Below are 27,970 nucleotides of genomic sequence, written 5' to 3' on the forward strand. Positions count from 1 at the left end.
CACACAACATGTTTGCATTTAGAAAAAATATTTATACGCCTCTTTAATTGCATATGCAAGTAGCTCAATGGCAAATAGCTTCTGAAAATATTACTTTGGCCTTATGCTCTTGATTCATTTTTGTTTCACTTGTATTACCTTAATATGCTAACAGCTGAAGTCACATTCAACTTTTGAGGATTTGGCCAAACATAAAGAGTCATTGTTTTAGCATAATACAAATCAAACACAATATTTAAGTCCCCATTGTGTGTTTCTTTCCAACATTATTTGCAATTTAACATTTTACATGACAATATCAGAATTTCAGAAAAGGATCATAATATATCCCAAAGAGAGCTTCTGTAAAACCAATAGCACCAGGTACATTTGAAATGTGGAGGTAACATTACATATTGATTCAAGGACTAGCCATGTTTTGCAAGTCTTTGGCATATTCAAGTCTTCTTAGCGAGACACAGTTATATATTCATACAGAAAATGAATTAGAATATCATTCCATCACAAACTAAAACTCCATTTCAGTCTGATAGAACTGTTTTGTGGCTCTTTATGATGGGCCAAAAGTGTACCTTCGCCCGTAAACAAAGAGTATTTCACACAAATTTCCACACACAATGTTATCTTGAGTTTGGGCCAGAATGGAATGAAAAAAACCTGTTTAAGAAAAACGCACACAATTGTTTTTTTCAAAAATATATTTTTTTCCTGATTACTTGAGGTGATGCTTCTTTGTCGAGGCAAATTTCATTAACAACAGCCAGTTTTACAAATTGAAGGATTATAATCAACTGAAATGTGTGTCACCATATTTATTTTAATATCAATTTTAAAATGTCATGTGGCTGTGGTGCTTCACTGTTAGCTCCCAAATTTTAAAGTACAATATGGAATCATTTCAATTTAGTTGATAAAAGCCTAAGAGAGCATCTGTAGAAGTTCTACAGTGCTTGCACTGAAGAGTTCAAGATTTACTAGTACTGTATATTCACTTCATATTTCTAAAAATGGTACCAGTTCCACTGTTAGACAGAAGTTGTTCTTTCCATAAAATTAACCAAAGACAAATGTACTGATTGACATGTTTTGTCTGAAGTAACTGCTTAAATGCTTCCTTTGTTTCATACATTGCATTGAATGGAAAACAAAAAAGAATGAATAAATGCTTTTTCTCACAAATCAAACAGCTTGTATTTAATCAAACACTTACAGGATGTGGCTATTTGCTGTGATATCTTTTTGCATCTTATGAATTTGTGTACCGAAACAACATCTACAAATGAAAGAATTCAAACATTTTATATACATTATTTACAAGGAAAGGGCTGGTTACATTCAGCAAATAACATTCTGACCAAGGGTACAGCTGAAAGAAGAGCAAAACTTTGCCCACTGCTCCACAAATAAGGCTCTGAAAATATGTCCTTCTTTAGGTTGTGTAGGTGTCCTGAAAAAATATGGGACCTACAGCATACCAGGGACTTAACTGTTTAAAGTGATATGAAACCATACAATAAAATATTGTGTTAATTCAACTTGAAAAGTTAATATGAGTTTAAATGTGACCAAAGTACTTTTTCAGTTGATTTAACATGACTGTGCTCTGTAAGGTTACAAACCCACTGTATGATTTCAACTGAAATGCCAAGAGGAGTCCATGCCTCAATTACAAGTAAACTATACATAACATTTTTTGGCTTGGAACAGTTGCCCTATATCTTATTTACAAGTAAATTCAGGTGTTCTTTTTTCTTCACAAACACTTTTTGGCAAGGTAATTTAAGGAGTAAATGTGACCCAAAGTCAAAGAGAAATATTGATTGGATGACTGAATTCGGTTTGTATATACCACTGTATGTCCCAAATCCATGTTAAATGCACTTGGCCCTCTCTGGATCCAAGGTTTTTGTCAACTGATGGCTGAAATCCATCCACCAGGTGGCAGTGTTGCGCTATCAGAGAATCCCACAGTTTTTGGCTTCCTGATCCTTTTTAGTTAAGCATATGCTAGTGGTCTAAGGCAGTAGGTTTCAAGCACAGTCCTGGGGACCCAATGTGTATGCTGGTTTTCCTTCCTACCATAATTACAACCCTGAACAGTAATGAGCTGTTGACTGTTCTTAACTACTTGTTCTTACACAGTGTCTACCAACATAATGTAGGCATGGCTTGTTATTTAACCCTTCATTTTTCACAAAAGGTTTAGTTTAAATGACCAGAAGACCATTCTTTCAGGAACGATTTCCCCTGTGAGTCTACAATTGTATCTATTCAGTAATGGTGCAATAACAGCATATTACAAAAAATTAGAGCATGAATTGATCTGATTGATTAAATGTCCATACAATTGAATAAATATTTATTCTTCATGGCAAACAGCTATTTCTCACATAATGTGACCTAAAGATGGTAAATAAACCTTCAGTAGACATTAATTGCCTAATTAAGAACAATTAACGGCTCTATTACTATTATGAGTTGCAATTGCAGTAAGAAGGAAAACTAGCACCCACAGTGGGACCCACTGGGCGGAATTTGAAGGCCACTGGTCAAGGGAGAGGACTGTCAGTGGGGGGGTCTCCTGGGTGTGGGGGAGGGCGGGCGGCGAACGGGAGGGAGGTCATAGTGGCCAGGGATGTGGCTGTTGACAGGGAGGTCGTAGTGATTCTGGGGCTCCTGCTCAGTGACATTTCCCAAGGTACAGCGTTCTGACAGAAAATCAACGAAAGAAAATGAAATGATAATACGGTTAAAACCAATGAAAGAAAAATGTAGGCACAATCAGTTTTACACGTACGTTTGCAGTAACCGAGTGGAACCGAATCGAGTGCCGATGATTAGGCTACCTATTGGGCATGGATTTTTGCTTAATTTACATCATCAGTCGTACCTCTTTCGCACATGTATGCTGCATCCTCAAAACTCGCCCATGACATCAGCCATTTTTATCATCAGGCTGATGCCGACTAGTTTGTCTAAGTTATTATCGGCCAAAACCTATATGGCCCCGATATCTTAGTGCCTCCCTATAATTAATCTCTCTCCTCTCAAAGCACAACACATCTGGCTCCCTCGTCTCCCCTCCTCATCCTCTGCTATGTCTACATGCATAAGCCTATACGGCCGATCTCAACAGTGCACTGCCTCCCTTTCCCCACTCTCCCCATCCTTACCCATAACCGTGGAGGCAGGGTGTAGGGGCGGCGACCTGATTTCCACATATGACCTCTCGCGCTGGATGGGCGACTTCATCTCCATGTAGCTGCTCTCCAGGGGGCGGGGCTGAGGAATGGGCAGGTCCTTGATGGTGGCGTAGGGGTTCTCACTGTTCAGGGAGCTGCTGCTCACAGCCATGCATGAGTCCTTGGACAGTTCTGTACAGGAGAGGGTGGGCCGCAGTGTTCACCATCAAATAACAAGGAAGCATGCTCACATCCTCATTTTAGTCTATCATTTTATAACCAGCAATCAACATAGAAATGGGGCAACAGTCCTTGAAGCTTGCTTCAAGGAGACACATGGTTCTAATTTTTTTTGATGCCCACACAGTCAGTAACATCCAAGCTAAGAGTAGCTCTTCAGGACAAGACCGACTACACAGCCTCATTATTGCATGCGTCATGTCATAATAACCCAGGATGCAATCATATTCTAAGATAATGGTTACATGCTAGCTCATTATTAGCCATACATTCAAAGGAATTTTAGCATTATGCAGTAAGCCAAAGAAATGAAGCAGAAAGAAAACACAGAGATATTCAGACGATACCTTTGTCGTAATATTTGCCCAGGCTGGCACTGTAGCTATAACTGCGGTCGATTCCGAATGCTCCTGTAATTAGTAATTAGTAAACAATCAATTCAGTGTCATCAAGCTGATTTAGAACTGCAGGAAAAGGGTTTTAATCCATTCTTATAATTTTACATTTCTTCTAATTTGGGACAATGATTTATGACAAATTATTATCTGAAGTAGTCATTCAAATTGGTTAAGCTTAAGACTTTAAATGGTGCTCTGACAGCAATGTAGAGACTGAAGGTAATATTAATAAATCATTCTCTGACTGAAGCATCCTCAATGATGGTAATGAATGGATGCTGACAGAGAGGTTCTTACCACTAATGATAATGAATTGATTTCGTTTAGACATGTCCTTAATGATTTTGTACAGAGAAGTCCACAGTAATAGCAGTGATTGTACAGTATGCCTGATAGGAATGTCCTCCAGCTGACGGGGGCTTGCTCAGTGTGGCAGTGATGTAACTCTGGAAGGAGGGTGGAGGGACATACCCATGTCTTTACGGGGCGGGGTCTCGTGGTGCTTCCAGTCAGCGGGCAGCGAGGCATTGCTCTCCACCCCAAACAGCCCCAGCCTCTCCCTCTCCATGTTCTTCACATTACAGAGGAGCTGATTATTCGTGTTCTGTTCAGGAGACAATCACATCAGTCACATGAACTCATGTTCTTTGTCATTGTCATTGAGTAGTCATTGTGTTCACTAATGGTATCAACAATTCAAATGTCCGTGAGTTCTTAAGTTAACATTAATGGGATTAAACGGATAACTGAATAACCAAAATGAACATAAATTAATATATTATTACTTTACTGTGAGGAAAACATAACACTTCATAGAAAAAAAAACTAAATGCCAGAACCATTATTATGCTGCTGCTCAGTGTTTATTCAGTATCCTTTGCCAATCAAATTAGCGTTGTTCTCCCGAAAACATTTCTGCAAGGCGACACTGAGTCCTGACCTTGTGACCCCTGTTTCATGGTCCTAAATTGTGCATTACTGAAATGATTCCCTTAACTAAATAGAAAGAAATTCAGTAAAAGCTGGCAATATCACTGACAGCATCCAATATTCAACTTGCAAATGACTCAACGGGCTGGATTTGATTTCCTTGAAATGATGTCAGCTTCTGGCAGAGAGAGGAGTGCTGGCTGAAAGGGGACTGGACGACACGTGCGCGCCGAAACAGAGGAACACCTGCCTTAACGTGGGTGACAGAGTGGCCCTGGTTGTTGGGGACGTGGGGAAGAGGAGGTCTGTTCTGGGACAGGGTGTGGTAGCTGGGGTTGGAGTAGAAGTGGTGGTAGTTGAGAGGAACATCTGAAACACATAGTGAGTACATAAGTCAGTGTGACTCATTCCTTACAGATCAACTGTAAAATGCACAATTCCTAGTTAAAAAGCCTGAAATATTCTGCGCACAAACAGAATGTATTTTCAGCACGGTGTCGTTCCACATACTGTAGGTGCTTTATTGGTGGTCATGGTAACTGACCCCACAGGCGCAGGGGGCGGTGCAGTACCTGGCAGGGCGTACTGGGAGTTGACCATGCGGGTGGAGGAGAAGGCCACGGTGGGGGTGCGGCTCTGCTTGTCCTTCTGCCGCCGGCGGTAGAGCAGAAGCAGTCCCAGCAGCAGCACCACCAGAACCACCAGCACGATTATCCCCCCGATCGCCCCCCACGAGTCCTTCTCCACCGGGGACATCGGCACCATCACGCTTATGCCATCCTCTGCCGGGACAGGGACAAAATTTAGCCTCCCCCCTCTCAGGATGCCTCCATTTCACTGTGCTCCCAGTGAATTTTACACTTTCGTTCATTTTGTTCAGTCTGTTAACTAGTCTTATTGTTGGCATGCAGCCAGCTTTTTATACTATTATTTGAACTCAGCAGTAATATGCATTGTCAGCACTTTAAGTAATAACTGTACTATAGTAGAACAGAGGCTGTGTATGTCCCCGCAGTACCTGTTCTGCAGTCAGGTCCCCACCCTGACTCACACACACACGCTCCAGTGTGCGGGTCACAGCTGGCATTAGGGGGACAGGAGCAGCTGTGAGCACAGTCTGGCCCAAACAGGCCGGCCCGGCATTCTGCAGACACAGCAGAGTAGGCATCCATCATTAATGCATCAAATTACATTATTCATATTATCTGTTACAAAATTTTAAAAGAAGAAACTGTGGTTTTTATCGATGGCAGTACAAATATTGGATAGTTCATTACCAGTTCATTAATTAATTCTGGGGGTGAGACTGTGGTACAGTCCATAGGACAGCCTCTCTTGTCCTCAAAACAGATCACACTCATATAGTCAACATCTGACCAAAAACAGTCAACTCCGTAAATAAAAAGCTCAAGATCCTTTGCTTCAAAACAATACATAATACATACTCAATGAATAATTAGACTGTATTACCAACCACTTGCACGAAAGGTGCAGAAAATGAATAGCACTATCGCCAAAATGGTTCTTATTTTTGATGAAACCATAATCTTGACATCTTTATTGTAAAAAAGAATACTTTAATTATTGGAAGTTTGCTCTTGACTAGAATTCAATCAAAGCATAAGGACACAGTTTTGATGTTTCAAACAATTTTGACAGAAAATAATATGATCAATCAGAATTTTCATAAGAACAATGCAGTGCATATGTACAGCTGGCAGGTGGCTCATCTCGCTACAGTAATACACGGAGTTTCTGTGCACTGACAGTCAATGGGGAAGCTGCCATCTGCCAGTGCCAACTGGGCAGAACAAAAATAGTGTCGGTACAAATGGGATGTGAATGAATTCAACTGGCAGTGACTGCTAACAAATAGGAAACATGTTTTCCATGTAAACACAAGACACTTTATTATGCAAAATGTTCTAAATGTGATCATGTGGGTTAAGAAATCCCAATTTGGACTTGCCCCAATTTTTCCCCTTCTCTCCTAGTTTGGAATGTGCAGTATCATACAGCAGTTCTCATAAATGAATTCTCAGCTTAGATTTGGAAGAACAGCCAAGCTCTCCTCCAAAGCACACAGTGTCAAGCACCATTTCTTATTACAACACAGCTTACTGGTTAGACGTGTACACAGATGAGCAGTTCCAGTGTTCCAGTGCACAAACAATGTACAAAAAACGGCAAAGAATTCAGAAGACGACATGAATTTGGATAAGAAATGTGACAAATGCCCTCCCAGTAATCAGTGCCACTGCTCTTTGCTGTGTGTAGCACAGAGACATACTGTAGAGACGGTAAAATGGCCGGTGACTTACTGGACTGGCAGAAGTGGCCTGTGTAGCCTGACGGGCAGACACATGCCCCCGTCACATGATCACAGAGACCTTTGCAAAGGCAGCGCTGGCTGCAACCAGACCCATAAGTCCCTGGGGCGCACCCTGAGAGAGAACCACAAAGGATTGGCTTTCATACCCTGTCAACTGTACCACTGCAGGGGTTGACACTGATACCCAGGGAAGGATTCATCAGCATTGTCCCACATTACTGCCACTGTGTGTGTGTGTGTATGCACACGCGAGTGTGTGTATGCACGTATGTGTGTGGATGTGTGTGTGTGTATGCGTGTGTGTATGTGCATACTTGTGTGTGCGCATGTGGGTATGCGTGTGTGTATGCGCATACCTGTGTGTGTGTGTGTGTGTATGTATGTGCGTGTATGCATGTGTGTGCATGTGTGCGTGTGTGTATGCGTGTACTTGTGTGTGTGTGTGTGTGTATGTGCGTGTATGCGTGTGTGTGCGTGTGTGTATGCGTGTACTTGTGTGTGTGTGTATGTGTATGTGTATATGTGTATGTGTGTGTGTGTGAGAGAGAGAGAGAGAATGAGACTCACGCTGGGAGCAGTCAGGCCCAGTCCAGCCGGGGTTACAGTGGCAGGAGCCATCTTGATGATGGCATGTAGAGTTGTTGGCACAGTGACACACCCCAGCACACTGCCTCCCATGGTGTCCCAGCGGGCATGCTGAGTAACACACATGCAACAACTTTCATATGTCAGCCACAAGCAAAGTTATGGCACTGCAACAACAGCCAAATGAAATATCTGCAATATGAACTCTGATAGAGCATTTTTAACTAACAGAGTACACAGAGTACCCCCTACCAGACTCATAAAAACTCTATTTATCACTATCATTTTTTACTGTGCCTTTATACAAACTACTGTATTTCATATTGACTCCAAAGGAAACATCAAGCCATAATTTCAAGAATATGTAAAAATGTGCTTTATGCTTGTAACACTAGATAAAGACAGCTACAAAAACAAATGAAAAAAGAATACTATCTGGGTAACTGTGGTGCTTACAATATCGTAATGTGAAGAGGTGAAATTAACATATTGGTTTGCTAGTATTTGCTGTTGACTGAAATAACTTTTACATTAACTAGGTCTGATCACCCTGTACCCTGGATCACACACAGTGCTGTGATGTGGTGACTGGGAATAGAGTGGGCACAAGGAGGACAGGCCATACTGAACTGGGCACCGTACATGCCAGCGTTGCAAAGTGCTAGTGTTTTGGGAACTAAAGCAGGACATACGTTACCCCTGAATAATCTATCGGCTTTCAGAAGTCCCTAAACTGTAAATAGACCTCTAACAGGAGGCAATCTATTGCACAACTCCATCAGATCTGAGCAAAGAAAATAGATTTTCAACAGATTTAAATGGGAACACAGCCATCACTAAAATGAGGAAGATAATACTAAGGAAGATGAACAATGCAGAGACCACAACAAACGGTAGTAGAAGAGTATGCTGGAAGAGGAGCAACTGAGCTGCAGCCAGTTGCAAAAACATCCCTGTTAACTAAAGCCCTCGCAACCAGGAGAAAACTGCGCAGACGGAAACGTGTTTACAGTGTGGTGACAGCCCACACTTACTGTGCTGGCACTGCGGACCATGGTATCCAGGACGACACTCGCAAATGCCACTGTCTCGCAGACAGGTGGCGCCGTTTAGGCAGGAGCAGCTTTGGTTGCACTGGCGCCCCCAGAAGCCTTCTGGACAAGGCTGGGTACAGCGGACACCTGGGAAGGAACAGCCATGATTTAGGACAGCATTGGCTCAGAAGCTGGGATGTGCAACAGAGCTCATTTTGAGCAGTTAGCCTTCTTCTAATCTGACAGAAATTTGAGGACGTTACCAGTCCAGCCTGGTAAACACTGGCACTGCCCGCTGGCTCTGTGGCAGCTGTCTGCATGGAGGCAGTCGCACTTCTGCAAGCAGCCTGGTCCGTAGGTGCCCGTCTGTACACAACAGTAACAGAGTCACACAATGTGTCACGTGACATCATACAATGCTTATGCAAATGCAGACAAGCTCAGCCCAGCACGTTTATCTTGTGACAGTCATTTCAGGGAAAATGAATGAGCTTTTATCCTGGCACAATGGTGGCACAAAGAAACATTAAGCACTCATTAAGAACAGAGTCCCTATACAGGTGGGGATGTTCTCTCCAATAGAAACGAGGAGCTTTGTGAAAACACTCAATGATAGGAAGGTGGAAGAAAAAATGAAGTACATGCATACAATGTCACCTCAATGTAACTCACCGGACAAGCTTGGTCACACAGCGCCCCCTGCCAGCCCGCTGAACAAGTGCAGGTTCCATCCACTGGGTTACACGAAGCCCCATTCGCACACTGGCATGTACCGTTGCATCCCGGACCCCACGTCCCAGCAGAGCACGGAATGGAGCAGTCCAAGCCCTTCCACCCTGGACACAAATCAGGCCTTTACATTTCAACGATAGTAAATTATCATTAAAAAATTCAAAATATTATTATACAGTAACACTGTATATCAAAACCCAGATCAGGAGGGAGTCAGCCACGTGAGTGCACAAGCTGCACATGTCATTACCTCAGCGTATTGTAAAGCAACAGCACATCTTATAGCTATAACTGCCTGGGACTGTGTCCAGATGTGAGGCTTTCATGTGACTGCATGCATCTGTGAACATGTGTGAGAGGCTGAATGGGTTCACAGATACAGTGTCTGTCCTGATGTGACTGTGTATGACTATATGTCTGTGATCGAAAGCATCTGCACTTGGGTGTGCTGGTTATTGTATGTTTGTACATGTGTCTGTGTACAGTACTTGCATATGATTGTGTGTCTGTATGAGATTAGAAGTGTCTTTATGACACTGTATCACATCTGAATATGAGTGGGAATGTCTATATATAGCTCTACAAGTCAGTGTATGCATGAGTGTATGACTCTTTGATAGTATGTGCGCCTGTATGTGATTCTGTGCAGATATACCCCATAACTATGTTTGGTTTGATATGGCTGAATGTGTCTGAATGTCATTTGTTCATACAGATGTGACCAAGTGTGTCTACAGATGATATATGCGACTGCATGTCCGTGTGACTGATTGTCTCTACATACCATTTGACTGTGTAAGTATGCATGTCCATGTGACTATGTCCATGAGACAAAGTGTGTCTACATACAATAGGACGGTGTGTTATCATATGTGTCCATATGAAATTGGGTGTGTGTGTGCGTTTCTCACCCTCTTTGCAGAAGCAGGTGCCGTCGATAGGGGAACAGGCCAAGGAGTTCATACAGGTGCAGGACTGTGAGCAGTTCTTACCGAAGAAGCCTTTCTCACAGTGAATCTCACAGTGCGCCCCCTGCAGGACAGACACAAGCACAACCAAACCAATCACCACTGCCATACTCTTCACAGGCTGATCCTATCGCTCAGACCCTTCTGACACAAGCAGAGGCCATCAGAGGGAGCAGACCACAGACAGGGTGGGCTGTACATCCCAAAACACACAGATAAGCTCCCAATCCAAGAAAGGACCTTCAACAGCAGGTCTGAAATATCTCCCTCAGTCAAAGCCTTATCACCATTACTATAACATTCATGGAACATAGATGCTGACATTCAAAGAAATATTGTGAAAATGTAACATAAATCATGATTAAAACTAAAAATCTGAAACATTAAAATATATGTTTTGACCCATGACCCATGACTTGGTGATACCTATTTATTTTAGCGGTGCTCTTTGTAAATCTCATCTGCAAGATGAGTAATTTATAAATGAATATTTAACAAACAATAGGCCTGCATGTTATTATTCTTATACACAAAGGGGTCTCACAGAATAAAAAGAGTAATTCAGAGCGAAGGACTTCCACGCTATACCGGAGATCCTACCCTGCTGATCTCAGGCACTCACCCTGTACCCCGGGGCACACTGGCAGCGCCCGCTCACGCTGTCACAGACACCTCCATTCAGACACAGGCAGGTCTCTAGGCAACCCTGGCCGTAGTAGCCCCATGGGCAGGTCTCATTGCAGTAGAGCCCCGCCCACCCAGGATGACAGGTGCACTCCCCCTTCATTGGGTGACAGCTGGCCAGTTAACAAAGAGACAAAGCCACATGTAAGTTGACATAAATCCAGTTTGGATCTAGATATAGCATATGGTTTAAAAACATTGTGTTGGTGTGTGTCACTGTGTGTGCGTGTGTATGTGTGTGTGTGTGTGTGTGCATGCACTGACCTCCGTGTGTGCGTGTGTGTGTGTGTGTGTGTGTGTGTTATGACTCAGTTGCACTGACCTCTGTGAGTGAGTGTGTGTGTGTGTGCGTGCACTGACCTCTGTGTGTGCGTGTGTGTGCATGTGTGTTATGACTCAGTTGCACTGACCTCCGTGTAAGTGAGTGTGTGTGTGTGTGTGTGTGTGTGCGTGCACTCACCTCTGCGTGTGCGCGCTGTGGCACAGGCACTGCTGGTTGCAGCGCATGCCGTACGTCCCCTCTGGACACATCCTCTCCCTGCAGTGGGGGCCCTTGAACCCCGGTTCACACAGACAGCCCCCGTGGATGTTGTAGCAGCGCGCTCCATTGGCGCAGTCGCACACACCCTGGCAGTCCTGGCCATAGCTGCCCACTGCACACTCCTCACTGCATCTGCAGCAACAACACACAGACCGCGGGCTGGTGTCACACGCAGGCCCAGACATGCACAACTGCAATCACATATCTGAGAATTAAAAAAATAAAACATGCAGGCCATACTGTGAGTACACACAAGTCCATTTCACTCCAGCAGACACTGAAGGTGTCTCTCCCCGTGTCTTCGGTGTCACACACAGGAAATGTAAGTGTTTCTGCAGTTACTGAATGGATACAGACCTGGCCCCTGTGAAGCCTGCTGCACACTGGCAGTGTCCTGTCTCCGGGTCACACTGACCACCATTGTGACACACACACTCCCGAGAGCAGTTCAGCCCAAAGCGGCCCACTGCACAGTGCTCTGTACACACCCTTCCCTGAGAGAGAGAGAGGAGATACAGAGAGTGAGAGAAAGAGAGAGAGAATACTTTTACCTTTGAACAGCATTTGTAGGAAGTGCAGACTTGATTGAATCGAATCACATCATGGCCAACAGGTCAAGTGCTATGGTAACTGCAGCATAGTCCAGAGTATGTCAAAATAGGTTGTGGGTAAACTGCATATAAAAAAATCTATAAATGCAGGAAACCTGTTTGCTCCATCATAGATCAGCAGAACGACAACCAAAATGTCCCTCAAGAAATTCCAGGTATCTCTGGGGACAACATTTAGGCAGCGAGGACGACGTTACCGTCCATCCAGGTCGACAGGCACACACGCCCTCTCCTTGGCAACGGCCTTCGTTCTGACAGGGGCATCTGTGGGGACAGCGTCCCCTGGAACAGGGCTGGTCACAGCTGAGGGAGAGGGACAGAGACAGTTTAGCACAGAGCATCTCCTTATTGTATCTTTTTAGAAGAAGAAAGCAGGAATCTGAACATTGAGTTCTGCTAAAAGAGATGAGACACAAGTGGAAATTCCTCATTGATGCCAGGAAGACATTCCATACCACATTTGATACAGTGATACATTCACTATTGCCACTGAATGATGAGCTAAGATTTGCAGACTGGCCCGGGCTTATCATTATACTTGCCATTGTTCAGTTATTATATTTTTACACGTCTATGTCTGTGGTAAGATAAAGAGGATAGTTTTTAACATTGCATGAGTGCTGAAACCTGACATGCCGTTTCTAGTTCATGGTACCAACTGCATTACTTGCATTGCAAGGCTCACTGTACAGAATAAGCTGCCAAATTAATTTCTTCTTCTTCTTTCATTACATAAATATTTTGTGCAAAAAATTAGACAATGCGCAAGGGTAGCGAACACACTGACACTCACAGTGTTCCAGTGAACCCTTCTCTGCATCGACACTCCCCAGTCTCTGGGTCACAAGAGCCACCGGTTCCACACAGGCACTTTTGCAGACAGCCCTTGCCGAAGGTTCCAGGAGGACAGGGGTCCTCGCAGCGGGCGCCGGTATATCCTCGGCGACACTGACAGGAGCCCGTGAGGGGGTCGCAGTGGCCCCCGTTCTCACACGCACACAGCTGCTTGCAGTCCGGGCCCCAGTGCACCTCATCACAGGCTGAAAGGCAAGGATCACCATGAAACAGGACAACACTTTGTATCTGTCCCTCAGCAACAGAGCATGAAGGGAAGGTAGGTACCAGCTGTCTTTCAGAAGTCACTAAGGGAAGGGGAGGATGTATTGGTCAGGTAATCTAGCTTTTTAACTAAAGCTAACAGGTAACAGACTATAAACCCTAGCCATCAAATATAGCCTCACTTGACTCAGCAAACAGCAGCTGCCATCAAAGGGTAAAGCAAACCACAAGAAAGTCACTCTGCTTAAGGAGTTCTGCTAATTTAAGAAGTCATGAAATATAATAGTGCTTCACTCTCTTGATGGAAATCTCCCATCCCAAAGCACAAACGCAAATGGCTTTCAGCACACAGCGACAAGCATACTATATCTGCACAGGCTTTAGGATATAACATTACATACGGGGATACACAATTGACAGGCCAATTTGCATGGAACTAAAAAGACAGATGAGTTTCTAATGTGGAACTTAACAAGGGGAGCTGTAAGGCTCTGGATCTGTATGAAGCGTAGGATTCACACAGGGCTAAGATTTCACTCCAGCCAGTGACAAAGCTGTCGACTGAAGATGAGGGGGCTCTTTAATGCACTGTGAAGCAGGACATATCATAAATATTCCCTCTGATTCTTCATCCTGACAGGGTCACGCTAAAGCTGTTCAAAAAGGCATGAAAAATAATATACCAGTTTAAATAACAAAAGCTCTCTAACAAAATGTAATATCTTTGCATCTCATGTTTCTTCATTAAAGCCTATCCATACAGAATTCAGGATAAATAATATCATAGCCATGCTAACATTTGAAAACTGCTCATTCTGGAGAACAATGTTTCAAACAAGTGGGTTATAATGAGTTAATTCGTTATTTATCAGTGCATGAGGGTTTAAAGTCTAGTCGCGTGTCAAGTCTATGCTAGTTTATGTGTTAGTAAGTGCTGAGCTTTTTTTTCAGGTTTCTTTTTTTGCCCAAAGGGCCGAGATAGCGATCCAGAGGGGAGGGCTACTACAGTGGAGACTGACAGTTTAAACAGTCCTACACAGAGAAGCTGTCTATTCACAAGTGCACTCGGTGAAAATATGTTGGAACTGGTTGGCTTCGACTGTCTCCAGGGCTGACCCTATCTTTGCAAGTTCACAACCTTTTTATTGTAAATGTGCATCATGGGAAATCGACCCTGAGAATTTCAGCCAACACACGCAATATCATTGTTATATGAGAAAGTGATTGGCCATGTGTCTACCACGGGACTCCACCCAAATCCTCTCCGTCGTTTGTGTTCACATATGAATTACCTCAGTGAACTAAAGTGAAGTAATTCCAATGCCTGTCCATTACACTGGATGAGGCAATCCTCAGGTTCTCAGTATCGGTGGAATGTTCCTGAATGTGGGAAAATTCCAGTACTTCTCTAAATGCGGTGCGCACTGAGGAGCGATGAACATCCTATCCAACATCAGATACTCTCCACTCAGGAGAGCGTACTCCCCACTGTATTAGCTTCAAGCCCTCCCTAGTCCCACAGTTAGCTCAGTAATCAGCCATTCAGGAACCAGCAATTCAGCGGTTCTGCTCCAGCCCCTGGACTCCAGCACCAGCGTAGAGAGCCAAAACTGTCCCAATACCACACCGCAGCCCTCTGCCCTGGGCTGAAGGCTCAATTTTCCATTTCCTGTTCTCGGAACCCCACTCCGAAGGCATCAGGCAGCAGCAGTGGGCTTCAGCGTACTCCAACAAAAACCAGTGACGTCATTCACTGGATCTGGACCGTTTTTTTGCTTGTATAAAAATGAGTATCCAAATGGGAGAGAGGGGGGTGAAAGGGGGCAGTCGCTAACTGGAAACCATTTTAAACCTGGCAGGAGGGTGCTAATGTTGGTCAGGGTGGGTGATAGAGTAACTCACCGCTGGAGCAGTCTTCCCCGTGCCAACCGCCCTCACACTGGCACCGGTCCGGGGCCTGGCATCGCCCGTGGACACACTCCTTCGTACATCGGGCTGTCAAGGGAGGGGCAGAGAGAGAGAAGTTCTGGCACAGTCAAGGGAGCATGCACAGGCATGCTGTGAAAGGCGAACGTTAAACAGTCAGTGCAATTAAAAGCAAATAAAACACAGATGTGCAACACCTTTGTGGGGAGCACGAGCCAGCGTGACGGTAGCAATGGATAACAACAGCACTCTTTAAAGAGAAGAACACCTAGGAGACCTGAGGTAAAACCAACAATGTGTTTTGGCTTTTAAAATTGAGATGGTTTTTCCTTACTCCCGCCACAAGATAGGTTTTCTGAATTCACAGCAGGTTTATGTTAATTGTGTAACCTACGTGTAGCTACATACAAAAGTAACAAATGTTGTAAAATAATACTTACGGACACATTTATTGCTGCTCTCATAATAGCCAGGACAGCACTGGTACCTCCTGCGGTAGGCCATCTTTACAGCCTGTCGATATGCCGTCTTGTAGGTGATCCTGTGACACAAGCACAGTCCCATAAGGCCCTGGGCTGCCAGACAGCAGGTGCCCCAGCCCTGTGTGAGAGAGGTGTACTGACCTGTGACGGGTGCACTTATAGAAACTCCAAGCATCAGAACAGGACTCCTCAGATGGCCAGTCGTATGGGCGGGCATATGATTCCTTGATTGAGGTAGTGTAACTGGAAAAGGACAACACACATGCACACACATGCGCGTACACACACACAAACGCGCACACGCACACACACACACACTATAAATAATAATACAATAATTTCTTATTCACAAGTTAACAGCAGATTGCACTTGAACACATTTAGTAAAAGTGGAAATGCCAAATAAAACTTCTGAACAAAGTGTGCCCTTATGTCTTGCGGTAATCAGATCTTTCTTACAGAATACATGCTGCCTGTCTCACCTCTCCCATTGGCTGCACACATTAGGGTCACCGGGATTCAAGGGCCATGTGAGGTCCAGCAAAGAGCCTAGAAACAGCAGGGTGGCGCATCCTTTTAAAGACCACTCCATCCTATGAGACAAAGGGCGGTAAACCTGACAAAACACACAAAAAATGGTGTGAGGTACTATTATCCTGTTCTTCTATTGGTTCAAGAGCTACTCTTTTATGATGCTGGTAGGATCTTTCAAGAGGAACCACATCTTATTGGAGTATTAAACTGTCACTAGGATACATTTAACCGAAACATTCCCAGTTAAGCTGTACGGAACTTTCCCCATGTGGAACTTCAAACAAAGGAATACGAGATGGAGAAAACAAGAGAGAGCTCTGGATGGGAGAGCAGAGGAACGTGGCTCCAGCTGATCTTGTCCCCTGCCTGGTTTGGCAGCAGCGCAGTCCCCATCCACACGCACGCTACGCGGCCATCTGGTCTCAATCAGCGAGGAGATCATTACGGGAGTGCACAGAGGGGGAGACTCCAGGGGCCCCCAACAAATGCTGTTCCAAGCCCAGCCCTGTTGACGAAGGTCTCCTTTAAACTCCCCCAGACCCTGCCACACAGCCCCACACAGGCCATGTGGCCAATGTGGGAAAACTGTTGCATTTTGCATATGCTATGCCAAGCTGAGGTGCTGGTCAACGCTATTACCTGTTTTAAGTACAGTTTCGGTACCAGTATACTTCATACTGCTAACAAAATCTCCCTTATATACCAAGTACCATCGATAGGAAATTTCTCAAATAACAAATACAAGAACAGCTTTGCAATAGCATTACACCGTATACTTTAAACAATGCATGTAAGCAATTTTTTTTAATGTGTGAGGGAAGTGAAGGAAGATTATGCCAAACAAGTTTGAAGAAAAAATACAATGAAAAAAACAATGACCTCTGTAATCAGCAATGTATACCAATGTAGCAATTCTGTACTTCACAGGCCTACTCTACAGTATATGCTGAGAACACTGACTGCCATCTATGCAGTAGTGCTAATTAAAACAATGACCTTAGTGTTCTGGGAATATCATTATACTTCAATACTCCCTTCTTTAATAAGGAACTAATTTAGAGCCTGGTCCAAGAGTCAGGACGTGAAGTAAAATAAAACAAACACACCTAAATATAATTATAAAGAACCAAGGGAATGTATGGCTTTCATTAAGAGGGGCAATTGACTTTACAAGTGGAGTCATTTGAGTGGAGTAGATATTTTTAATTACTCTTTTTCTCATTTAATTGTGCCTTATTTGAGGAAAAAAAGACTCTTAATGGCCGTAGGATTGGTATGTGATGAGAAACAGCATGTGTTTGAAATGACTGCACGGCCACAAAGAAAAGCCCCAAGGCTGGGAACTGTGCATAGAGTCCGATCTTTTTGTCTAACGTACAGTGGAGCGTGTGGATTTAATACCGCAGTTCTATCTACAGTATAAAGCATACCAGGTGAACAAAATGCACTTCCTATCCTTAATTCAACATATTCTATTTTAGTTTCACCACTGCTCTTTAAGGCTAATTTAATAGTCCTTTGCTGGATTCTGTGCTTCATCAGATTCATTTCTGAGAATATTCATATTTGAAACTTGTAGTGGAACAGACCAGCTGGCAATGTAGAGCATTCTCTTAGACTAATTTGCTTTGTCTTAAAGTAGTGAATTACAAGTAATATGGATTAAACAATGCACACAGAGGCATATTTTTTTAAGTGACTACACCTAACTCATTTACAGTTGTTGTTCTTGTGGTTAAATATCCTTAACCGAGAGGCACCTTTCACCAGCCTATCTGGGGCACTACGAAACTGCACTGCTATAAATAGTACTCACTCCTTATTGTGTTTACACTAACATTAAATCTAAGTACTCTGACCATCAAATTGCGAATGTCCCACTCAATGCATGCTGCATGCTGCCTGTGTCTGGAATTTGTAAGAGTCCAATTACCAGCCAGAGTCAGAGACACACTAATATGTGGTTATGGTACGGTTTCAACTAGCAAATAAGACGATCTCACTCGACCCGCCTTTGATGTGGAACAATTAAACAATGGAGGATTACACATTACAAGGCGCACGGAGACATGCCCAAGCTTTCATCAACGTAGCCTGCAAGTCTTTTCCCAGTCCTGGAACCTCATTTCGCGCACAGGTTTTTGAAGTGGATTAAAATCAGTACCATATGATGGAATGAGTGTGAATGATATTTTTAGCAAATGCAAATAATTAAGTACCGACTTTTTTGTGTCCTAGGATTGTGAATGTGAGCCACTCACGAACCAAATGAATAGCCTACGCACAAGAATATTCTAGTAAGCATGGCCAAGTTTCTAGACTGTATATAATTGTCTAACTAAGGCTCCAGTATCAGTGAAATCAAATGAACAGAAATTCACTTCTTTAGAGTCTGAAATTTAGACACTCAAGCAAATCAAACAAATGTACAGGTTTTGTCCAGAACACAGTTCAAGTGAGTATTTCAATATTACAGATACACTTCATATTTATGTAGGAATTTCATTTTAAACTTAGCTTTGCTATGGCATAATCTTGGAATGAAGTTCAAAAGGAAATTATTGCATGAATATAAAGTGTAACTATAATAAAGGACAATCTTAATTGTAACCAGGCTTTAGTAAGATTAATAATGTTCGCTGTGCCAGATTATCAAATACATGAATCTTTGAAAAATAAAAACAGATATATATTGCTCCAATCATGTTTTAGCAGCAAGAACATGAGAGCATCAGGAAGTGGTTCCCTTCTTTTAAACGTTGACAAATCCAGTACCCAAAGCACATGGCATTGATCATAACATCACTCCTCTTTTTTCTGTCTCTCTCTTTAAATGTTAATTGAGGTAGAAAATATTAGTCATGCTCTGGAAAAAGAGAGAATTTAGGAGAAGGAAAAATAAACGAGGTACCAAAATGGAGTTGAGGGAACAAGAGACCAAGGGACACAGGCTGTAGGGAGTGCAGCTAGAGTTAGGCCTACAGAGCACTGTCATAAAAGGACATAGCCTAACACCTGCCGAAACCCGCCATGACAGTCTGTTAAATTTATGTAAAAAAACGCCCATATTATAGGCAGAGGCCATTTTGAATCGATTACATTGAATCTGTTTTGGAAAAAAAAAAGTTTCAAGTACTATGAAAATGTTATAGCACTGCTCATAAGCCTTAATATCTCTTCTTGACTCACAACAGGAGTTGTCACACTTGTGGTGACATTGTAGGCATAGAGTTTAAGCAAAGTGTTACAGGTTAGTCTTGTGTGTTCATGCTCTAAAAGGATTTCATAAAGCCAGGTGAAAGAGGAAGAACGTGATTACATTATGACTGAAATGCTAAAACAAAAGCAAAACAGAGCTGCAGAAAACTCTGCTTAAACCTAACATGACACTGGATGACTGTTTTCCAATAAAATGCAACTAAGGTCTTTCCATCACAAACTATAAGTGCAGATAGAGGAACCTGTCTAAGCAGTGACCTGGGGAAGTTACTCAGTAGTATCCTTAACACATGTTTCTTATTAAACTTCCTTAATAAAAAAGATGGTGTTGAACAAGAGCCAAATAGTTTCCAAAATCACTGAACTACTGATCACATTTACAAAATAAACCCATAAACATGTCCACCTACAAAGAAAAAGGACAGAATACTTTGGCTTGAAAACTATTTGACTACGTCATGCACTATATAATGTAAAATAAACATCTTCAAAGTGTAGGAGTATCATATCAGATATAGAAAGCTCAGTAAACCCAGCTATAAATGCTTTGTCTTCTTCACACAGTCATGCAGTATGGATCCAGTTAATCCATTAAATAAGTGTCCAACTGACATACGCAGAGTAAAAGATGAAGTAAGAGATATCAGTAATGAGGTAATGGTGCATTTGGAAAAGTCTGGGTCCACCAGGCTCACACTACATAATATGGAAGTCAAAGTCTGGTTTCACAGTTTTGTACAGGATATGTGTTATTCAGCAGAATAAGGCCTCGCTAAAAGCAATAATTCTAGGCTTAGGCCATGGCAGTAATTCAGAATAAAATTAATGATCTTCCAGATGTCAAGAAAACACTTATTACTTTAGGCAACACTGCATTAAAAGACCCACAGACTTACCTTGTTCTGACAATTAGGGAATGTAGGTACAAATCCTCTGCTGAGTTGGAAGTCTACTTAGCATAACACCAAAATCAGATCATCTACCGATTCTCAACTATACATGCTCTACTTTGCAAATTAAATGTATATAAACAGTATGTTATGAATTTAAATAAGCAATGCATCCAAAGAATGTGGTCAGTTAATTTACATTCTGATTACTTCCAAAAGTCCCCTGCAATTAGACGCTCAGGGACATCAACCTGGCCGCTGAAAAGAGGCCAATTACAAATGGCTGGCATAGGAGAAAACACAATGAGTTAACTATGGGACAGACTGCGAGAAGCTGAGATTCACTTTCTGGGCCTGGATTGCAGACTCAAACAAAAAGAAACAAATGCACTTACACAGTAATCCAAAATTAAACAGCTAACATCAATATATGGTGCACAAACAATGTCAAACACATAACTGTGTCAAACAAATTAAATTCAATTAAATAAAAAAATTAAGTTAAGTGAATAAATGAACACCAATTCACACTTATCAATATAATTTCACGCAAGGCTCAATCTGCCAGTTAAATGAAATTTGACCGAGCCCTCCCTGACGCCCCAGCCATGGCCGCACCCCAGCAGAACTTCGGCGAGATTACGTTCCAGTCAACGAGAATGAAACCCAAGATCCCTTGCAGCTGGGAGCTTGTTATTGTTTCACTGGTGCGGGTACACAACCTCAGCTGCTGCAAGTCTGTCAGCTGTGTATAGTCACTAACGCTGTGGCAAAAAGAGACACGTGAGCTACACACTGCCATGTGTAGTTCACCAACCTGAAGACTTGGGCATCTGGGCCAGTTTTCGCAAATAAAACACTGCATGTGAAACCGGCATGATATTGTGCTTTCTGGAGACACAGCTCAGTTGGCTAGCATCACAGCTGGATAAGGACATATTAACAGTAAATATGAAAGTAATAATGATCTTATTGCTCACTGAATTGGTGTTTCCCATACAACGGATTTATTTGTACAGCCTGCCCAAATAGATTTCCCCCTGTCCAAAAATATTTTTTGGTATTTAGTTTATTATGTCTATTTCTACACAGTTGACCTCCACAAATAAAATTCTCAATCTGCAGGAAACACTATTTCATCCAAAGGTCAGAGTGGTATACTGTCTGAACAATGCTGACATATATTTTAAAAAATTTACTTTGTAGTAAATAACAAGTGATGCTATTTCATATCAGTTTTAATTTGCACAAAAAACTATTGAACATTACTCTTCTGACAACTATACCACACTATACATTAATAAATGTGTATTTTACACATTATAGAAGAAAACATTTCCATTAATTATCCAGAAGCAAAACATACATTTTGTTTTGTGTATGGTACTATTGTGTGTGGTATTTACTCACTAGTTTGGAATGGACATGAGACATCATTGTTATTGTTTTGCTTTTTCATCGTCTGTGTGACAGAGTTGTGCAATGGAAAGGAAATGAGTACATTAGCATGTCCTCTATGGAATTCTATGGCAGTCATAGGTCACACTGTTCTCTCCAGTACCAAGGTCATAAAACAGGCCTCTGTGCCACTGGGAGACTTTTTTTTGCCTGTTTTTGGAACAGTTGGGAAATTGCATTAGTCAAACAGGTTGAAGGAAGATGATAAAGAACTGATAGTGACTTCATACTGCTAACCTTGTCAAATTACTCACAGGAAACGTCATTTCCGCAAATCTTTTGCATTAGTCATAAATAGCCAAAACAATAGAATGCATAGTCATAAGTCCCTCAAACACATAATCCTACTGTACTATCACAATATCTCCACTGGCAGGTCTTTACACAAACGCACGCACGCAGAGACACAATTTTCTCTCTCTGATTGAAGGTTCACTGAACCTGAACAGTATAGAAAAGCTCTGAGACCTAAGACTGCAACATGCAGCCAATTTGTGGTAATAAAAGTGACAGAGCCAAATTCTCAGTTAATTCACTTGAGCTGTTGCGATGGACAAAGGTGCAGGACCAGCTCTGCGTCTCTGTATTGGCTGCTTGGCCTTTCAGCCCCGCCCCCCGCCCTGCCTAATAAAACCACAATAACAGGATGCACATCACGCCCGTCCCCCCTTCGCCGGCTGCTGATAGAGGCTCCCGCAGGAACAGAATACGCTCTCCCCGCTCGGCTGCAGCCCCAGTCACCTCCGTTACAGGATCAAACAGGTCCGAGATCCGAAATAAAAACATTGCTGGGCCCCGGGCCCCGGGCGCTAAGCTACACCACACCTTTCTCTGTCTTTTCCAGAAAGCTCTTTCTGTGATAAAACTTGGAGCGAGCTCTGATGTAGGGAAGGGTCTTGTAATGTTGATCATGAGTCTCTGGTGTAGTTAAGTCATACTTCTGGTACTGGAGATAAATTGACTACGGGGGTAGTGAGGCAACATACTCCCACACAATGTGGATGATGTGGATTCCACAGATATGTAGTTATAATCTGACTATTACAGACAGGATTCTGATGACTAAAGGAGGTCAACAATCTGGACCATGCAAGTGCTGACAGTGGCTGGCAGCTCCATAAGGCAGGCGGCATGTAATTGGCGTTTATGGAGCCCAGGGGACAGGAGGGTTCGGTCGGTTAGGGGTCCACATTTCATCACTCTGTAGCACTTCATGGCCACTGGACCGCATGCCAAAGCTGCACATGCTAGCTCTTCCTCTGACTCTGCTCTATGCAAGCTCAGCTGTGGTCAAGCGGTGTGAAAAGAAGCAGGCTGGTGACATCACGTTTTGAGGAGAACCGCAGATGTCTTCATTCTCCTGATTGGACAGTAGGAAGCACTGGACGTGGCTGTGGTACTGGACATTCCAAAAGAGGGTGGGAACTAGACACGTACAGCCTCACATTGGCGCTAATATTAGAAAAAGAGCGCAAAACGTTGACAGTGCGGCACAATTTTCATACATTAGGCCTATGATGTGGTTATGACTGAGGATATAAACAGGCGAGTGGTAGAAAATAAATAACAAACATTGAGTGAATAACAAGTAAATGATGTGGTGTCATTTTAATATATTTATTTGTTTGCATGATTTAATACAGCCATGAGCTTCAAAGGAAGGCCAATGCCCCAGCTATTGCTCAACAGTTTGTTTGAGGCTCTACAGTGTCAACCACTTCTACACTTCAGATCCAGACCACAGACTGAATGATTGTGGCTTCACTGGCCATGATGGCATAGGGTGACCACACACAATAATGCACCCGGGCATGTGGACCTGCACGCATGCACAGACCCGCACACGCATGCACACGTGCAAGCACATCTAAATTCATGCACATGCAAGCACATCTTCGCACATGTAAATTCACACACGTGCACGCATGCAAGCGCGCACTCACACGTGGGAAGTCACAAACACGCCTCGACTCGAACAACAGAGCACTCGACACCACGAGAAAAGCTATGAATCCAAACCAGATGTGCTTAATCGCTTCAGACAGCACAAAAGCACAACAGGCAAGGGCCCTGATTAAGGGTTCAGCGTTTCAAGAGGGCACAAGCAAACAGAGCGGTTATTCCGCTTACAATAAAGAGATGTGGAAAAATATGCCTCCACTCATTTTTGTCCCACACTTTACTTCTGTACTACATTGAGATGCATTTTGCACAACACCACGCTGAAAATGTACACAAAAGTAATGTAATTAAAGATGTGCAATTCCATAATTTGACTGCTTCTGTTTTGTGCTTTTAAGTTAATTTGCAGTTACCGGTAGAAAAATGATTACTGTGATTTAGGTTGCCTCTTCAAACTCAAATTTAGAACTTACATGAGGGTGAGCTTGAGTATTTCGTTTCTCTAATACAGTGTATATATTTTCTGTAAATGGTGAAGCACCCTAAGAAAACTTTCCTGTTACAAACAAAAATAGAGGCAACCTTTACTGTTATATTGCATGTTCCCATCAGTAACCTCACCTGTCATTCCGTGTGAAGCATGCTACATTTCAACACTGAAAATGATCATATTGGTGCTTGATTAAAATTATCTCAGTTCAGCGTTAATCTAGAAAAGCATGGTCCAAAGTGGTCTGGCAAAGCAATAAAAGTATAAGTGAAAATAGATATGAATGAGGTGTCAATTCAAGAGACACTTGGACAGGAATGCTCAGAAGACTACCAATCCAGTTAGGTGATTTCAACCTCCAGAACTACACAAAAACCTCTGAGTCCTATAATGGAAGAGCCAGGGGGTGCAGAATTAATGAAGGTTTACTGGTTTGCCATTGAGCGCATATGAGAACATTAGGGTGTAATAGTTCATAATAGCATTTATATGTATAGATAGTTATTTTGAAACAAATTTCAGTCCAATACTCTAACTCAGACATATAATAATGTACTACTTTTTTCTCCTCAGTTTGTTACAGGCAGTGGTGCATCTCCAGCCACCACTATGCCACCAACACCCATGAAATTAGTATTTCTGGTAAAACACACTCACTCGTGAGCCAGTGAGTTCTCCCCACAGTTTGGAAAACAGTCAGTGTCTCCAAAATTCACTTAAAGCAGCTATTATGCTGAGTCCTCAGGAACAGCTAACACAGTGGGAATCCAAGCCAAATTAAACCATCCTACCCAAGGCAGGATGAAGCCAACTGGGTCCTGTCGTAGCTGGCTCATAACACACCTCAGATTCAAATGTGTAATACTGCAAAAATAATGTCTCAAGGCAGGCTTGTTACTTTGGTAAATAATCTTACAAAATGTAAGTCTCTGGCACTTCTACATCAAAATGGATGAGAAAGAATGAATACTGATCCAAGTAGTCCATCATAATCACACAGCTGTTTATTAAATGAATCTCATATTTAGTTTCATTGTTATTGGTTAGCTGTCCAACTCCCAAATCTCTTCTACTCCATTCACAAACCTGTACATTCCCTGAGTGCTCTCCTCTCTTCATCTCCATCTGAGTCAATGTGTTCTTGACCTCTGCACTTCAGCATATCCTGTGAGAAACTACCCCTTTGACTGGAGAGAGAGAGACCCAGCAGACTCTCACGCTGAAGACCACACAGACACTTTCACACTACGGCTGCCACTCAGTGTGTTTATTCGTGTTCGTTTATTTTCGGTACTGATGCTCCAGTAGCTCGTGAACCATCGGCCCTTCCTTCCTTCCCCACACATACTGCAGCTGGGCTTCCCAGTCCTGGTCCTGGGAACCCATTGTGCATGCTGGTTTGCAATTTCAACTGACTCAAATAGATCTGATTAGGCTGTTCCATGGAATAGGTAGAAAAATTAGCCAAATCAAGATGCAGCAAAAAAAAGTACTTTCCAAAGCTTCTTTAATGAGAATTTAAAAAATGTAAAATTTATTTATTGATATATTAAAGGTATATATCAACATATAAGGTTGCAGGTTCGATTCCTGGGAAGGACACTGCCATTGTGCCCTTGAGCAAGGTGCTTCAGTATATATCTAGCTGTATAAATGGATACAATATAAATGTCATGTATAAAAGTGTAAGTCGTTCTGGATAAGAGTGTCTGCCAAATGCCAGCAATGTAATATATTAAAATGTTCAAAGAGCAAACAAAAATCCCCACATTTCAGAAAAAAGCTGCCTTCATCTTTTTGGAATATGACTGTAATTAAATGAGCTGCAGTAATGTAATAAAGCTGAAGTTGGGCTATTTTTATATTATTTTTGGAGTAATATAGAGTAAACATGCTGTGTTAAGTTTTCTAGCAAAGGGAAATAGATGAGCACAATGGGCCTAGAAAAAGGAAACGCTGAACTGGTGTTTGTGAAGGATAAAATGTCCCTGTCATCAAAAATTCTCCTGTCCCCACTTCCCCTTCACAAGCGTGCCGACAGAGCTGTGGCACACACACTCGCTGCACCTTGGCCCGAGCTCCTGGACACGACACAGAGCTTCAGTTACACTCCACAGGCTGAGCGCTGGGTCAGAGCACATCTGTAGTGACCCAGCACCATGGCCAGACCGTCCTGCACCTGTCACAGGTGCCCCTCTGCACTAAATCTGACACTCTCTGCAGCGCACAATTTACCAGCAGAGGTTCCAGGTTACACTGGCTGAAAGGCGATACGTTTAACATTTTGTTTCACAGACCTGAACTTTCTGATAAAACAATCTGCTGCCAGCAAACATCTGGTCTCAGTCAATAAATGATTTATGCATTTTGCCGGCAAGATTATTTGAAGTTACTGACAAAATGCCGGGACTTATTTAGCCAGGCTGTTATTACTAGAGAGTTCTTGGTGCACTATCCTATTTTAGTGTACCACCTGGGAACTTACCCCACAAGCCCTTGAGTTTAAGAGCAAAGAAATATAGAGGGCTTCATGCATCAACAAGGGTAAATGTACATAAGCACACGTGTTTGTACACTCTCTCACACACACACACACACACACACACAAAAACTGGCTGTTTGAGATATTCTAAAATCACACCCGAGACTGTGCACTTGCCACTTGCATAAAGTAAGCGTAGGTTGATTGGCTTTTCTGTGGTAGTGTGGTGTTGTAAGCGTCCTACAGAATTATATATGTTGGTAAACCCTACACCACAGGGTGTATATGCTGTACTGACCACATGTGGTGGCCATTCTGACCCAATACCCTAAAGTCTCCTTACTCTGGGTTTCCTTTTTTCTTCACTACCTTTATATTTAATTTTGTGAATTATACCGTATATCATTCTGTGGAATACATTGATATAATGGCTTCACCAAAACTCTCCTGGTCAAATAGGGGTGCAGTGCATACTGTACGAGGTTGTATGTGTACATGTGGAATCAGTCTGACTGTCCGGGACAACCAAATCATAGACCGGCCTTTGCCAGTAAATTTCCCCAGTTAAACTTCATGGATTTACTGGCCTCACTTCCCAGTAAACTTGCTTTTCTGGAGGGCGAGGAGGAAATCTGCTCTACATTAGAGAGACCTGTTTATCGTGGTCTGTTAAAGACATAATCTCACCAGATGTGACTTAATCTCGGCATCTGAATGCAATAAAATTGTGGAACGTTTAAAATTGCGTTGTCCACTGCACACAGGAGAGCAAACCCTCAGAACGATGACCGTCACCACATATCAATGTGCCACAGCTGTGCAATTTAGGGATGGGCTGTTTAAAAATCATTAATTGGGTAAACACACAAATCAGCTTCATGCTTGTAATGATAAGTTTCCCTAATAAGGAGATAATGAACACAGGATGTATAACCATTATACTAGTGTTTTGTAGTGTAGGTTGTTGATTCATCCATTAGCCTATATCTAACCTGATTGTTTATGGTCAGGGTCACGGGGGCTGGATCTTAACCCAGCATGCATTGGCTGAGAGGCGGGAATACAGCCTGGACAGGTCGCCAATCCATGGCAGGGCACACACATCATTCTCTCACACATTCATACCACACTGTAGGTCAAGCTTTTTAAACGGTTTACAATGATGTTCAATGGGAATGTGCAAGCAGCACTATGTTTAGGACAAATGTTTTTACATCACAATTACCTGGAAGGAAGAAGAAAGGGGCAACGGTAAAAAGGCTGGATGCTCACAGCCAGGGGCATCCTGGTC

General features: G+C 42.7%; 1 protein-coding gene across 2 annotated transcripts in view; it reads right to left on the bottom strand.

The window, feature by feature from the left end:
• Positions 1–16: 16 nt before the first annotated feature.
• Positions 17–27,970, bottom strand: part of LOC118211108 (platelet endothelial aggregation receptor 1-like) — a 33,888-nt gene continuing 5,934 nt past the window's right edge. For both annotated transcript variants that reach the window (XM_035387973.1, XM_035387964.1), the window contains exons 2-23: positions 16,187–16,320; positions 15,846–15,947; positions 15,663–15,763; positions 15,199–15,291; positions 13,031–13,277; positions 12,435–12,540; positions 11,984–12,120; positions 11,546–11,758; positions 11,024–11,198; positions 10,345–10,465; positions 9,374–9,537; positions 8,965–9,067; positions 8,702–8,848; positions 7,650–7,778; positions 7,072–7,194; positions 5,769–5,894; positions 5,323–5,532; positions 5,001–5,119; positions 4,292–4,424; positions 3,770–3,832; positions 3,174–3,374; positions 17–2,708 (exon numbers count right to left, since the gene is read on the bottom strand). In XM_035387973.1, coding sequence (XP_035243864.1) covers positions 2,566–2,708; positions 3,174–3,374; positions 3,770–3,832; positions 4,292–4,424; positions 5,001–5,119; positions 5,323–5,532; positions 5,769–5,894; positions 7,072–7,194; positions 7,650–7,778; positions 8,702–8,848; positions 8,965–9,067; positions 9,374–9,537; positions 10,345–10,465; positions 11,024–11,198; positions 11,546–11,758; positions 11,984–12,120; positions 12,435–12,540; positions 13,031–13,277; positions 15,199–15,291; positions 15,663–15,763; positions 15,846–15,947; positions 16,187–16,296 — 3,066 coding nt within the window. In that variant the 5' untranslated portion in view covers positions 16,297–16,320 and the 3' untranslated portion in view covers positions 17–2,565. The remainder of the gene's footprint in view (positions 2,709–3,173; positions 3,375–3,769; positions 3,833–4,291; positions 4,425–5,000; positions 5,120–5,322; positions 5,533–5,768; positions 5,895–7,071; positions 7,195–7,649; positions 7,779–8,701; positions 8,849–8,964; positions 9,068–9,373; positions 9,538–10,344; positions 10,466–11,023; positions 11,199–11,545; positions 11,759–11,983; positions 12,121–12,434; positions 12,541–13,030; positions 13,278–15,198; positions 15,292–15,662; positions 15,764–15,845; positions 15,948–16,186; positions 16,321–27,970) is intronic.

This window comes from Anguilla anguilla, chromosome 1 (genome assembly GCF_013347855.1).
Source record: "Anguilla anguilla isolate fAngAng1 chromosome 1, fAngAng1.pri, whole genome shotgun sequence".
NCBI classification, from domain to species: domain Eukaryota; kingdom Metazoa; phylum Chordata; class Actinopteri; order Anguilliformes; family Anguillidae; genus Anguilla; species Anguilla anguilla.